At 42.6% G+C, this 12,755-nt stretch overlaps 1 protein-coding gene across 5 annotated transcripts in view; it reads left to right on the top strand.

Moving 5' to 3' along the window:
* The window catches only part of SLC16A14 (solute carrier family 16 member 14), a 538,310-nt gene extending 526,467 nt beyond the window's left edge, over positions 1–11,843 (top strand). For 4 of the 5 annotated variants that reach the window (XM_086944042.1, XM_086944040.1, XM_086944041.1 and 1 more), the window contains exon 5: positions 8,630–11,843. In XM_086944042.1, coding sequence (XP_086800168.1) covers positions 8,630–8,781 — 152 coding nt within the window. In that variant the 3' untranslated portion in view covers positions 8,782–11,843. The remainder of the gene's footprint in view (positions 1–8,629) is intronic. The other variant, XM_086944044.1, reaches the window with a different exon arrangement.
* Positions 11,844–12,755: the final 912 nt, after the last annotated feature.

Here is a 12,755-nt window from a genome sequence, read left to right on the forward strand (position 1 = left end):
CAGGGGTGGGCTGCGCGATTTCACTTTCCTTGATTTGCAGGTAAGAAGCATTTTTTACTACTTTTTTTTTATCCCGTTCCCGCCCCCCCTCCCGCTGTCCGTGTGCCCGTTCCCGCCCCCCCTCCCGCTATCCGTGTGCCCGTTCCCGACCCCCCTCCCGCTGTCCGTGTGCCCGTACCCGCCCCCCCTTCCGCTGTCGGTGTCTCCGGCCCCACTTGTTTACCAAGTTCTTGGATAGAAATTGTTTCTACCGTCTGGTACCTGGAGGGCACCTTCAAACAGTAAAGGCAGCCATGCGTGCGGTAAATACCACTAGGAAATCTGGATAGAACTTTGGGAAGTATTAGAGGACTCTTCTAAATATTATCTGCTTCTTTACAAGATTAGGTAAGATCTGGTATCACATTTTTATTTGACACAGTGGGGGAACACAGAAAAAACATGAAACATCTGCCAATGTTCGCGTTTGTTTTTTTATTTTTTTTGTCTTTGCATGTTTGTTTCATTTCCAAAGTGTGCTTTGCAGGGGTGGGCTGCGCGATTTCACTTTCCTTGATTTGCAGGTAAGCAGCATTTTTTACTACTTTTTTTATCCCGTTCCCGCCCCCCTCCTGCTGTCCGTGTGCCCATTCCAGCCCCCCCTCCCGCTGTCGTGTCTCCGGCCCCACTTGTTTACCAAGTTCTTGGATAGAAATTGTTTCTACCGTTTGGTACCTGGAGGGCATCTTCAAACAGTAAAGGCAGACGTGCGTGCGGTAAATACCACTAAGAAATCTGGATAGAACTTTGGGAAGTATTAGAGGACTCTTGTAAATATTATCTGCTTCTTTACAAGATTACGTAAGATCTGGTATCACATTTTTTTTTACACAGTGCGGGAACACAGACAAAACGTGAAACATCTGACAATGTTCCGGAAAATGCTTGTTTTATATTTGCGAACTCCATATAAATTGCAGTCGCTTCTAGTAATGATTCTATTAATGTGCACAGCATCTGAACTTCCTGCAACCCTATTTTATCAGAGTACCTAAATTAGGTAATTGCATTGTTCCATGTCTGCTACATCTTTACTTCCTGTATAGAGCTGCAGATATCTGGACATATAAATTGCACATTTAGACCGAGGACAGCTGTGTAAAAACAAGCATTGAAAATACAACATGTCTCACCTTTTATTGAGTTAAAGCCATTTGCTTTGCTATGCAATACCATTAGCAAAGCAAATGGCTTTAACTTAATCAAAGACGAGACCAATTGCATTTTCCATGCTTGTTATTTCCCCTTTCTGAAGCACACATAGAAAGAGAAGTATGCCTCTAAAGATTGTTTTTGTGATAGAAGGTATTACTTAATGCACAAAACAATCCTGCCAGTAGCACAGACACACTTGCTCTACGGTGCAAAGGGGCTTGCTTTGGTGTTAGGCACCACACTGCGCCAGCGCAAGGAGAGAGCAGAAATGTGCTATGTCTTTGTAAATAGGGAACATGTCTGCTCTCTGTGCTGCAAGTTCCCTTGTTCTGCTGCTGTGTGGGAATTAATAGTAAATGTGCCCCACAATCTGCATAATTAAAGTATGTCTCCAATTCCAATATACCTCACTAACTCCTCCCATATAGGTAAAAATAAAACCACCTGTTTCAACCGGGCATTTCAAAAGGGCACCCAGGGGTATGATTGCCGTATAAATCCTGCAATACAGTACAACATACACTGTGATTTTCCTCATTTTCCTTCTTTTCCCAGTGTCAATGTGTATATCCATTTTTTTGATAAAATAGTGTCTTCTTTACCATGTTGAGGATTACTTATTGTTCAGCTCCTCATAAATAAAACAAAAAATACATGTTATTTACCATTTATAGCTGTGAAATAGTCAGATGCTGCTAGTAATATTTGCTCTGTTCCTTCTCTTCTTAAGGAAATACATACGTAGGTTCTTAAGTGTTCCATAATACACGTAAAAAGAAATACTAAGCACTACCAAATATGAATAATTACTGGTGCAGAGTCACTGTATCCAGGGATCAAAGTCCCCCTATATTCCCCTTAATCTTTCTTTATCTTAAAGTAAAGTATGTTTGGAATGTTTCAGGCTTAGATGCACTGCTACCCCTCTCATGCACAGTTTGTGCTATCAGTTCTGCAGTCTTAGTCCAACTGTTAACCTTATCACCAATGCAAGTGTTCCTTGCCAGTCATGGTCAGGAGCACAGCATTGTGTCAATTCCTACTTCACTCCTACAGGAAGAATATGCGCCAACTGCATGTGCATAAACAATCCGATCTCTGGCCCAGGGGCAGCACATGTGGCGAAGCTACTCAGAAGCTGGCTCGAGGCAGCAGGTAGTGTTGCTGGCAGTGCAAAAAAACAATGCAAACATTCAACCCCAGTCACAAGGATCTGGGTTTAATCCATCATACTTTTGCTCATCACACCACCTCAGTTTGGAACCAGCCATATCCAAATCAGTCTTGAACCTGTTCCTTAAGGGAACAGTCCAGCCCGAACGGCCAAGCCAGGTCCTCCATGGACCAGAAACAAGCACCCGGGGACCGGTTTTGGGGCATCACCCCTCATCAGCCAGGTTAGCTTGAATCCAGTGGTGCAGTGAGCACGGGACCCAGGTCAGGGCATACCCTTCCCACTTAGGGTGACAAATGCGAAAGAAACAATTGATGGACGCATTGCTGAGCGATGCAAACATTCACACCCCAGTCACAAGGTTCTGGGTTTAATCCATCATTCTTTTGCTCACCATGCCACCCCAGTTTGGACCCAGCCATATGCAAATCAGTCTTGACCCTGTTCCTTATGGGAACAGTCAAGCCCGAACTGCCAAGCCAGTTCCGCCCTGGACCAGAAACAAGCATCCTGTGACTGGTTCCGGGACCAGAAAACCGCATTCGACACTTCATTTTTCTTGGCACTATTTTTCATTCAGACTTTAAAAATTCATATCGCTGGTTCTGGGTACTGGATTTTTGGCGTTTTGGTGTCATTGTATTTAATAAAAAATTCTCTATACTTCTAAATTGTTTTGGGATATTTATTGTGTTGTCTTTTCACTTTATTACTGTTTGAGTAGTGCATAAATACTTTACATATTGCCATTAATTTAAGCCCGAATACTTTGTGCCAAGCCACCAGAGAGTTAAGTGCTGGTTTATTTAGTGACTTTTGTGATTCACATTAAACATTAGTTCTTACCCCCTTCCCTTAATACTTCAATTTCTTACAGTAAGGCTGCATAGGAAGTAATATATCAAAAACACAAGAGGGAGGTAGAGCAGATGGTTGGATTCGTGCTCCACAAAGATACTTAAATAAACACAAGAAATCCAACACTGGAAGGGGAAGGAGATGGAGAGAGAGAGTGATCAATCATTGTTGAAGCACTCAGTGTTTTGAAAAATACCCCTCACACACCAAAAGGCCCCTTGGTGTCATGCTTCATCATCGGGGTCTTCGCACCCCTCTATCGGGATGCGGCGTGCTGCGACCTACGGCTACGCGGGAGCACTTGTAGTGCTGACTATGTGTGGTGTACAGTGTGTGGGGTATGTTTTTAAGTGAGTGGTGGGGTGTAGTGAAAAATTAAAAAGTACCTGGCACATGAGTATGAAAGAAAACATTTTTTATTCTGGTTGGTACTGTTAAAAGAAGTGCAGAGTGAGGTCTAGTCTGTTGTATTAATGAACAGGACCTCTGGTGTGCGTTGTCGTCGACATGTTTCGGAGGCAAGCTCCTTCTTCAGGACGGGGGCACGACCTCCCCACCTTACTCACGTCTCGATTTATAAAAAAAAGTGTATTTACAAAAAAGTGAAATTTAGTATATAGGCTAAGTGTGCCTACAGCGGTCTGCTACAAGCACAATGACTTTTGAAGCTTGTTTGTTGGCTTCATGAGCAAAAAGGACGTCAGGGGTGTTGCTTCAATTGCAATATGGACAGGACGCTATGATCGCCGCCTTACCCCTCACGCTGCTCCGCTGATAAACATACCCCACACACTGTACACCACACATAGTCAGCACTACAAGTGCTCCCGCGTAGCAGTAGGTCGCAGCACGCCGCATCCCGATAGAGGGGTGCGAAGACCCCGATGATGAAGCATGACACCAAGGGGCCTTTTGGTGTGTGAGGGGTATTTTTCAAAACACTGAGTGCTTCAACAATGATTGATCACTCTCTCTCTCCATCTCCTTCCCCTTCCAGTGTTGGATTTCTTGTGTTTATTTATGCATAGGAACTAAAACAGCCCAGACTAAAATGGGAGACCCAAACCCTGTTGTTTGAACAAGAGGGATTCACATTCCCAGACCTACCTTTCTGCCCATGCCCAATTCACTTGTCATTGTTATCTCTCCCCTCCTTTTCAACCTCCCTTTGCCATTGAATATTCCATAACGTGCTCTATTCACATAAATACTGCTGTTTGCCTTAAACCGACCCTCCAGTGGCGGCTTCTCTGCTAAGGCGGAGGAGTGTCGCCCACTGCTGTTTGCAGTGTAAAAAAAGAAAATGATAAAACTTCTCGGGTAGCCCAAAACAGTCATGCACACAAACCATGTTCTCCATGCAGGTTGCATTACAGCCTACATGGAGAACATGCCTACCCCTGCAGCGCCTGGCTGAGCGTCGTGCTACAGGGTGCTTGGGAGCCCTGGTTCTTCCTGTCTCCCCCAGAAGCCAGGAAGAGGACGTAGGAGAGGCAGAGGCCGGCCGGCCGGCCATGAGGTAAGTGATTCTTTCAACCTATTTCCCCCCAGCGCCCCTTCCCCCCACCCCGTCCCACTGCTGCTAACAGGTAGCAGCCGCAGCTGCAACCCTCCCATCTATTGATGAAGGCACTGTGAAATAGACTATCTGAACATGGGACAAACTCTGTATTAGAGCCAAGTTTGAAAATATATATATTCCGGCCATCTGCTAACACACAACCTACTCTTAGACCTGACATGCAAAGAAAAGGTGTGCGTACAACTAGCAGTGATTAAACTCTCCCAACTCGTTGGCATTTTCACTGAGGACAGATTCCTCCCTATTGAATATGTTTGAAACAGGCCACAGTCTACTCCAGTAGACTTTTTCCTATATCCCCACAGGTAGCATGAAAATTGCATTTAGCATTTTTCCCAAGCTCTGCCAACCTTTAAAACTTTTGCGATTGCCTAGAAGTTCCCCTTACTCAAACAACTGACCTCTTAAATTAATATCACGGTCTAAAAGGAGCACCAATCTGTATCCCTTGAGCCAAAGGGTCATGAGCTATGGAATTATAAGTGCAATTAAAAAATGACCAGTGGGAATTTTGCTGCACCTAATTGTGGACATAGACATATTCTTATTAAATCCGTACATATAATCTATCAATCTCTAGATAGGTTACATAGACGTGGGTTGAGAGGAGATTCCAAGTCTGACAGATGTGTGGTCTCAGCAGTGGGATTTCCTCATCTGGTGTGAGAATGGTGGACATCTGCTTCAATCTCTCGCTACTTTATCCTCTATCACAGGGTAACTCACCCACAACATGACACTATTCACTTTACTGGGATATGTTAAAGACATACCAATGGCCTTCAGAAGTCTCATTGCACCAGCGCTGCTACTAGCAACAAGAGGGTCACCATACTCTTTGGACGGTCCTTCACCCAAATCTAATGAGTAGCTGAAAAACATGATTTATTGCAATGTACAATGTGTAGCCTCTAAGGGAGTTGCTGTCGTTGTTCTGTGATGCAGATGATGTCATTACGAGTGTGTGTGTGTGTGTGTGTGTGTGTGCGTGTGCGTGGGTGTGTGTGTGTGTGTCAGCCTTTCTTGTCACTTTACTGTTCTATGATGCAGGTGATGTCATTACGAGTGTGTGTGTGTGTGTGTGTGTGTGTGTGTGGGTGTGTGTGTGTGTGTGATGTGCAGATGATGTCATTACGAGTGTGTGTGTGTGTGTGTGTGTGTGTGTGTCAGCCTTTCTTGTCACTTTACTTATATTTTGGGTAATAAACTTTTGAAGTATATACTAACAGGTGAGTTCACTAAGTCTCAACTCGGAGAGGATAGCAATTCGACCTGCCTCATGAATATTAATGAGGTAGGTTGCAAGTTGCAACTCAATCCGATTAGTGGCCATTACAGGGATGGTGGCCAGCTAGGACCAACAGACCGCCATGTTTGTGATTGCCTGTACATAAAGTAAACTTTTTTGATGTAATCTATTTTCCCTGAAGGAAATGGTACTGCATATAAAAAAAAGTTTTGTTTTTGTGAAAAGTTTGTTTTAGAGCAGGTAGTACCCCCCAAATAACTGCCTTCTCCCAGCAGTTTTTTTTACATTAACAAAAGAAAAAGGGGTTCCCAAGAAACCCTTTCTGTTTGCTGATTCATTGCCACCCCAAATCGAGAGCCCTTAATTTTTAACCATTGATATATCTCATACTGAATCGATATTTGGAATGGTCGCCTAAAACATACACCTTAAAAACAGCTATTCAGTATGGCGTCGCACGCCCATTTTAGGAGAAAATTTTGCCATTGCCTAAAATGGCTTTGGTACATAGCAAAACATGTTTACAGTTGCAAACTGTGATCCTGAATGTTTGCGACTATAAAAACGTTTACTATATCTGGCCTCACTTTTTAAACCTTTTAAAATTTAATGGCTTCAATAAATTGTCAGTAATACTCTAAAAGTGGTAGTAATCATGTATTTAATAAAACTTGAAGGTAAACCCCCAAAGGAAAGTGAGTGTGTGTTACATGGACTTAATAATTTATTGATTTTCTTTTATGTCATGGACTTGCCACCTCACAGCTGCTTGAAAGTGTTTTCTAAGTGACCGACAATGTTCAACCCTGTATGAACTGTATGAGTTTAGACCCCATCCTGTGTAATTTTATCCCCAAGTCCCTTGAGGGAGGTCACTCAAGTGAAAATGTAGCATTCCATTTAGAGGGGTGGCTGAGCACTGGGCGAGAAGGGCGAAAGTCCATAAAACAGGTTAAGGCCACTGATCCCTTATACTGTATGGATCTGTTCAAAGGAGGAGTGCTCTGTGTGACACAGGGTAGGGTGTTGTATCAAGAGACACACAAAAGGTGATGGGAGGAATGCTTGTCTAACCACTGGCAATTGCTCAGTGGCATCCCAACCCATCGTTCTTTTGCTCCCCATCCCACCTTCGTTTGGATTCAGCGACATGCAAATCAGCCTTGACCCTGCACTGATGGGAACAGTCCAGCCCGAACAGCCAGGCCAGGTCCTAACCGAACGGAAACACAAGCAACCGAGGACCGGTGGTGTCAAGAACACTTCAAATGGTCACATTGCGCTCAGAGGAACATAAAATCTGGACTGGACAGAGATTGTTCAAAATACTTTTCATCCAGACAATCAAGACACACTGATCATGCTTGCGATACAATATGTAGCTAATCAGCCTTTTCTGCATCTTCACCCCAGATTTTCACCTCTTCTCTGGACCCTATTTTTGCTACACTTAGAGCTCTGTGCACTCTACCCTAGCTAAACAGGAGTAAAGTGCCCTCTTAAAAAAGCGCTTCTCCCTGACTGACATATTAAAGTTGGCTATAAGTTCCTACTGTATGGTGCACGAAATGTACCCAGGGTCTGGAAGTTAATAGCCACCTGTGGACTGCCATACATATTGTGCTATCCACAGGGATTTTTAACTTTTCTTTTGAATGATATGGACTATGGTCAGGCCAGAAGTGTCAGTTAAATAAGTTGACATATGGCATATTTGAAAGTACACAGGAAGATAAATTGTTGTTTTAGTGTAACTACAGTGGCTACAGACAGGGGCATAGTTTGGTCAGTAACATTGAGGGGATGTGAGCTTCAGATTTCTAACAATTACACTGAATCAAATACATTAACAAAAGCAGGGCAGGAGGGACCCTTAAGGATCAGTAGGAAGGGAGAGTAGTGTGGATCATGAGGGGTACTCATAACTCAATCTTTAGTAAAGTAAACATTTTTAGAACTTTAAAACAGAGACAAGGGTGTGTGTGTTTGTCTGCATGTGTATATAAAAATCCCAAGTGAAATATGTCAAACACCTCACCATAGCAGACTTAAAGCACCTGTACACCATCTATTTACTACAGAATACATTTATTAGGGGGGTGTCACGCCCCAAACACCCCCACTGATGCTATGCCCCTGGCAACAGCTGCAACACGATATCAAAGTGTTGAGACTCTAAAAACCTATTTTGCAAGCCCAGCAAAGTCCAGCAAAATTTGCATTTATATTAAAATAATAGTGAAAAATAGATTATCATTTACAATTGGCATAGTAAAATAGCAGAAAGCACGGAAGGCAGAGCCCAGTGCCCATTAGGGCGAGCTGCCACTCTTGACGAGTAGTAGTATATCTATACTACTAGTTGCCAATTTCCTTTATCATAAATCAGCAAATCTGTATATGAATAATTGTTGCTGTGAAAGACTTCCTTAACTAATTCACATTAACACTTACATTTGAGAGGATAATATTGTATTGATATATTGCATTCTAATATTTATCCTTAACCTGTGTTTTCAGCTTGGAAAAATCTGTTTAAATAATGAGTGTTTTTTTCTTCTTGGTTTTCCAGGTTGGATCTATGATGTCACACAAAAATATGATGTTTCCTTCTACATATGTGGATTCTTGTACATGATTGGAATCATGTGTCTGGTTCTTAAACCCTGTCTCAAACCCAAGAAGAAACTTGGCAAAGAAACCTCAGAAATGGCCCCATTGTAAAAAAAAAATGGACAACAGCAGCATCAATGTGCAGACAATTTTTAATCTCATTGTCAAAACCAAAGTTCGCAAGACTCTTAGCAGTGTCGCACGTGCAGCAGCGAATCAGAATTCGTTTTATGGATCTATTTGGACTAGGGCGATGGAAAGGGATTCCCAAACTTTGACTGGCCAGGAACTCCTATTCACAAGGGCATTAACTTGGTTGGAAAGACTATTAACCAAGCAACCAAGTGTTAAACTGTTCAACATTAAAAAACAACTGGTATTTTTGTTATGTTAATAGAATTGCATTTTTAAGGTGACTAGTATATAATAGTAATATTTTCTCCCATTGGGTTCCGTATAGCCCAATACTGGCCGGTAGGGCATTAATGACCTCATTTTTACTGGGAGGCCTGAACTTTCCTTACCAGTCTTTATTGGACTATACATCCTAAATACTTTGAAGCTGTTGGTTGATTAAGTAGTCACAGGTTAATGGAAATAAACAATCCCAGCAATAAAAACATACATTGGTCAATAAAGCAATAAGGCCTCCACATCACACATGTTAGTTCCATGTCCCCACACCCTTATTGAGCTTGGGACACACATTTACCCACAATGGCGGTCAGTGTGAGAATGCAGTCAACAGATGCTACTGTTTACAAACTTTGGAATGAGACTCCTGAGCTGTCATTGGCTCTATTTTTTTAGCAATGACACTAGTATTACAACCAAAATGTTATAGCTACATATTGGAAAGTCAGCCAATAAATTATACTGTTATTGGAAGTGTGGATTTCATATCATGGATATATACATGGTGTGCAATCAACTAATTGCTAGTTTACATATATCATAGGATGTTACCAATCCTGAAAAGGACTGCATTAAATAGGCAAACAGGCTAGAATTCCACTTGTAAGCAAAAACGCTAAAAGCTCAATTCAAGTTGACACAAATCTGCAGTGCTCCTGAATTGCTCTGGCTTTTGTGATTATCTTGCACACTGCGCAGCTTATTATCAGAATGACTCAAAACACTAGATCAGATCGCACATTAAGCATCAGTCCTTTTTCCATAGGTTTTCAATGGTGCCACAGTGTTGTCAATGTCTTAAGCCAATTTTTTGTCATATCTGCTTCTTACTGCAATTCTCAATCTTTGCAAAAATGGCAAAGAGCAGGTCCCTCTAAGGTGGATAGTGTGGAAGGAGCTCCAGCAGGCTAAAAAAGTGGCGCAATACTGACTTCTTTTGGGGTCTTGTATTTTTTTAGATAATTATGAGCCTTTCATTTTGTAGATCATGGAAAAATAATTGCCCTTTTCCTGTGTGGTTTCTAACATATAACACAAACGAATATAAAGATCATATTAAAAAAGTGAATAATGTTCTGTGAACATGTATTTGAAAAGATGGTGCTGGTGGAATGTTTAACGAACTGGCCCTCTTTGCAGCACAGAACACAGCACATGTGAGGTTTTTGAAGGTGGGATCCATTCTGATGAGTAGGTCACCAATCCAGAACACTCGAGGCCTTTGTGTATGCACATTTGTGATGATATGTATTTGTATTAAATAGTTTTACTGTCCCGGAATCACAGACATCAAAGGCACAATTGCTACAACTGCAAAAATTCATGCTTTGGCCTCCAAAGCTGAACACATGGAGGCGTTCGACCCATGGTCTTTCTTTTCTCTGTCTCAGATAACCAATAATGGGCCACCATTTTTCACTGATACACTTATAGATGTGCCAATCAATCAACTTCATGTGAATTATTTCGAAGGTCACCTGCTAAAATGCAACTTGCCATATGATATATTAAATGTTATCCATAAATTGTGCAGGTCAGTGCTACATTTGAATCCTTAATATGTTTCTCCACAAAGATGTTGTGGAAATCAAAGGGTATATTTACAATGTTGGAGCATGTTTTTACTCCAAAATTGGTAACTCCGCACTCCGACATTTTTTAAACGGAGGGATGCACCGGATTTACAAAAATGCGGTGCACCCCTGCGTTTCCCCTAGCGTTAGCACTAAAAAAGCAGCCTCTTACCAGAGCAGACACCCTTATGCCATGCTGCAAGGGTGTCTGCGCTGCAGGGGCAATTATTTACAGGAACGGACAGATTCTTGCACATAAAAAAATCTTTAAAGGTGATTTACTGTTGCAGCACACATAGAAAGAGCAAAATACGAGGAGAAATTTATAATTTCTCCTCTTTTCTTCAGTCTAAAACCTGGTATTCCCTGGTCTTAGTTTTTGGTGCTGCCCCATCCTTGTAAATATGGGGCAGCGTCAAAAAGCAATGGGTTTTGCAGCGGAATGCCCACTACAATATCTATTGCACGCCCCTTTCAGTTAAGTGAATTTTGAAAAGGAGCCTTATTTACAAGGCGGCATTACGCCACGTTCAGTGGCGTAACACAACCTTGTAAATAAGGAGAAGGGGATATCGCCACCAGAACGTCACGAAAAGTGATGCGCTGATGGCGATATCCTCTTGAACATATTCCCCAAAGTGTTCGGCATGTTAGCTTTCTGCACATGCTGCCATCTTTTCATTTATATAAGCCTTTCAGGCCAAATGTGAAATATTTGCATTCTTGGAAGTGGACGTACTGGTTGTTACCCTAAAACGCATCACCTATTCAAGCAATAAGGTGTCTGTTGCTAGATGTTACAGCTAGAGTAATTAACGTTTTTACTTCATCTCTCTCTCAAAACCAGCAAAATATCATGTCAGAAACACAATTTACATGTTTGAACATTCCTACAGAGTTGGTTTTGAATGTTAAACTGTGTCTGTATGTCCATAATGCACGCTGGGATATGTGCAACTGGAACTTGAAGAAGAAATTGGACTCTAAGGCGATTTCATTGTTGGCCTGTGGCTAAGCCGTTGCAATACATAGCCATTCTTCTAAATTCTGGGACCAAATCTACATGATGGCTTTCTACTTCAGCTTGCAGTTTTTATCTGGGAACAGGTGGAACACTAGACGATGTTGATAGTGCGACAGCTTTTCTGGCAATGCTCAAAATAAATGCAGTATTTTCAGTTAGGACCTCGGTTCTGCTTGTAGGAGTCTGTACATCTTAGATATTTTGGACTGTGAAACAGCAGGATAAACAACGTGGGTGCACACCTGCATGTGTATCTGAAGGATAAATATACATGCAGTTTGATTACTGTGCATATACACAAAGAAAGAAACTTTATGTGGGGTTGTTGCTAAAAGACAAAGGGACACATTTATCAAATTTTCACACAGCGCTACGCAGCAAGCCACCTTTCTGCGTTGCATGAAAGGACAGCAAAGTGCAGTATTTAACTCCTTCCATGCTCATGACGAGATGAGCTCGTCATAAGCCACGGTGCTCCGGTGCTCATGACGAGCTCAGCTCGTCATGAGCCGTGGAACGCTCGCATGCAGGGATAATTCCCCTTCTGTGCTGAGCGTTCCACGGGAAAGGGTGTGGTCATGACGAGCTGAGCTCGTCATGAGCACAGGAGCGCCGTGCCTCTTGACGAGCTCAGCTCGTCATGAGCATGTGGACGCCGTGCGCGCCCCCTCCCCCCTAGCACCGCGGGAAAATAACCCCCGCAGCGTAGGGGTTAACACCATACAGCATATTCCCGGCCTTTCCATGGGTTGGCAGACTCTTGGCTGCCTGGGGCCAACAAAGGTTGCCTGCATTGTAAGCAGGATTGTTTTTTGTGCACAAAGGGACACCTTCCTGCACAAGAACAATCATCTGAAGCATTTTGCTCTTTCTATGTGTGCTCCAGAATACAGCACACATAGATGAAAAACACAAGGAGAAATAATGGTATTTCTCCTCATTACGCTCCACCTAGGAAGGTGAAGCATTTTGACGCATTCCCAAGTCTACCATTAATGGTAAATCTAGGATTGCACCAAAATCCATGTGTGGTTGCGTGGGAGCACCCACATTCCACCCATGGAGCACGCCCT

This window comes from Lissotriton vulgaris, chromosome 11 (assembly GCF_964263255.1).
Source record: "Lissotriton vulgaris chromosome 11, aLisVul1.2, whole genome shotgun sequence".
Lineage (NCBI taxonomy): Eukaryota > Metazoa > Chordata > Amphibia > Caudata > Salamandridae > Lissotriton > Lissotriton vulgaris.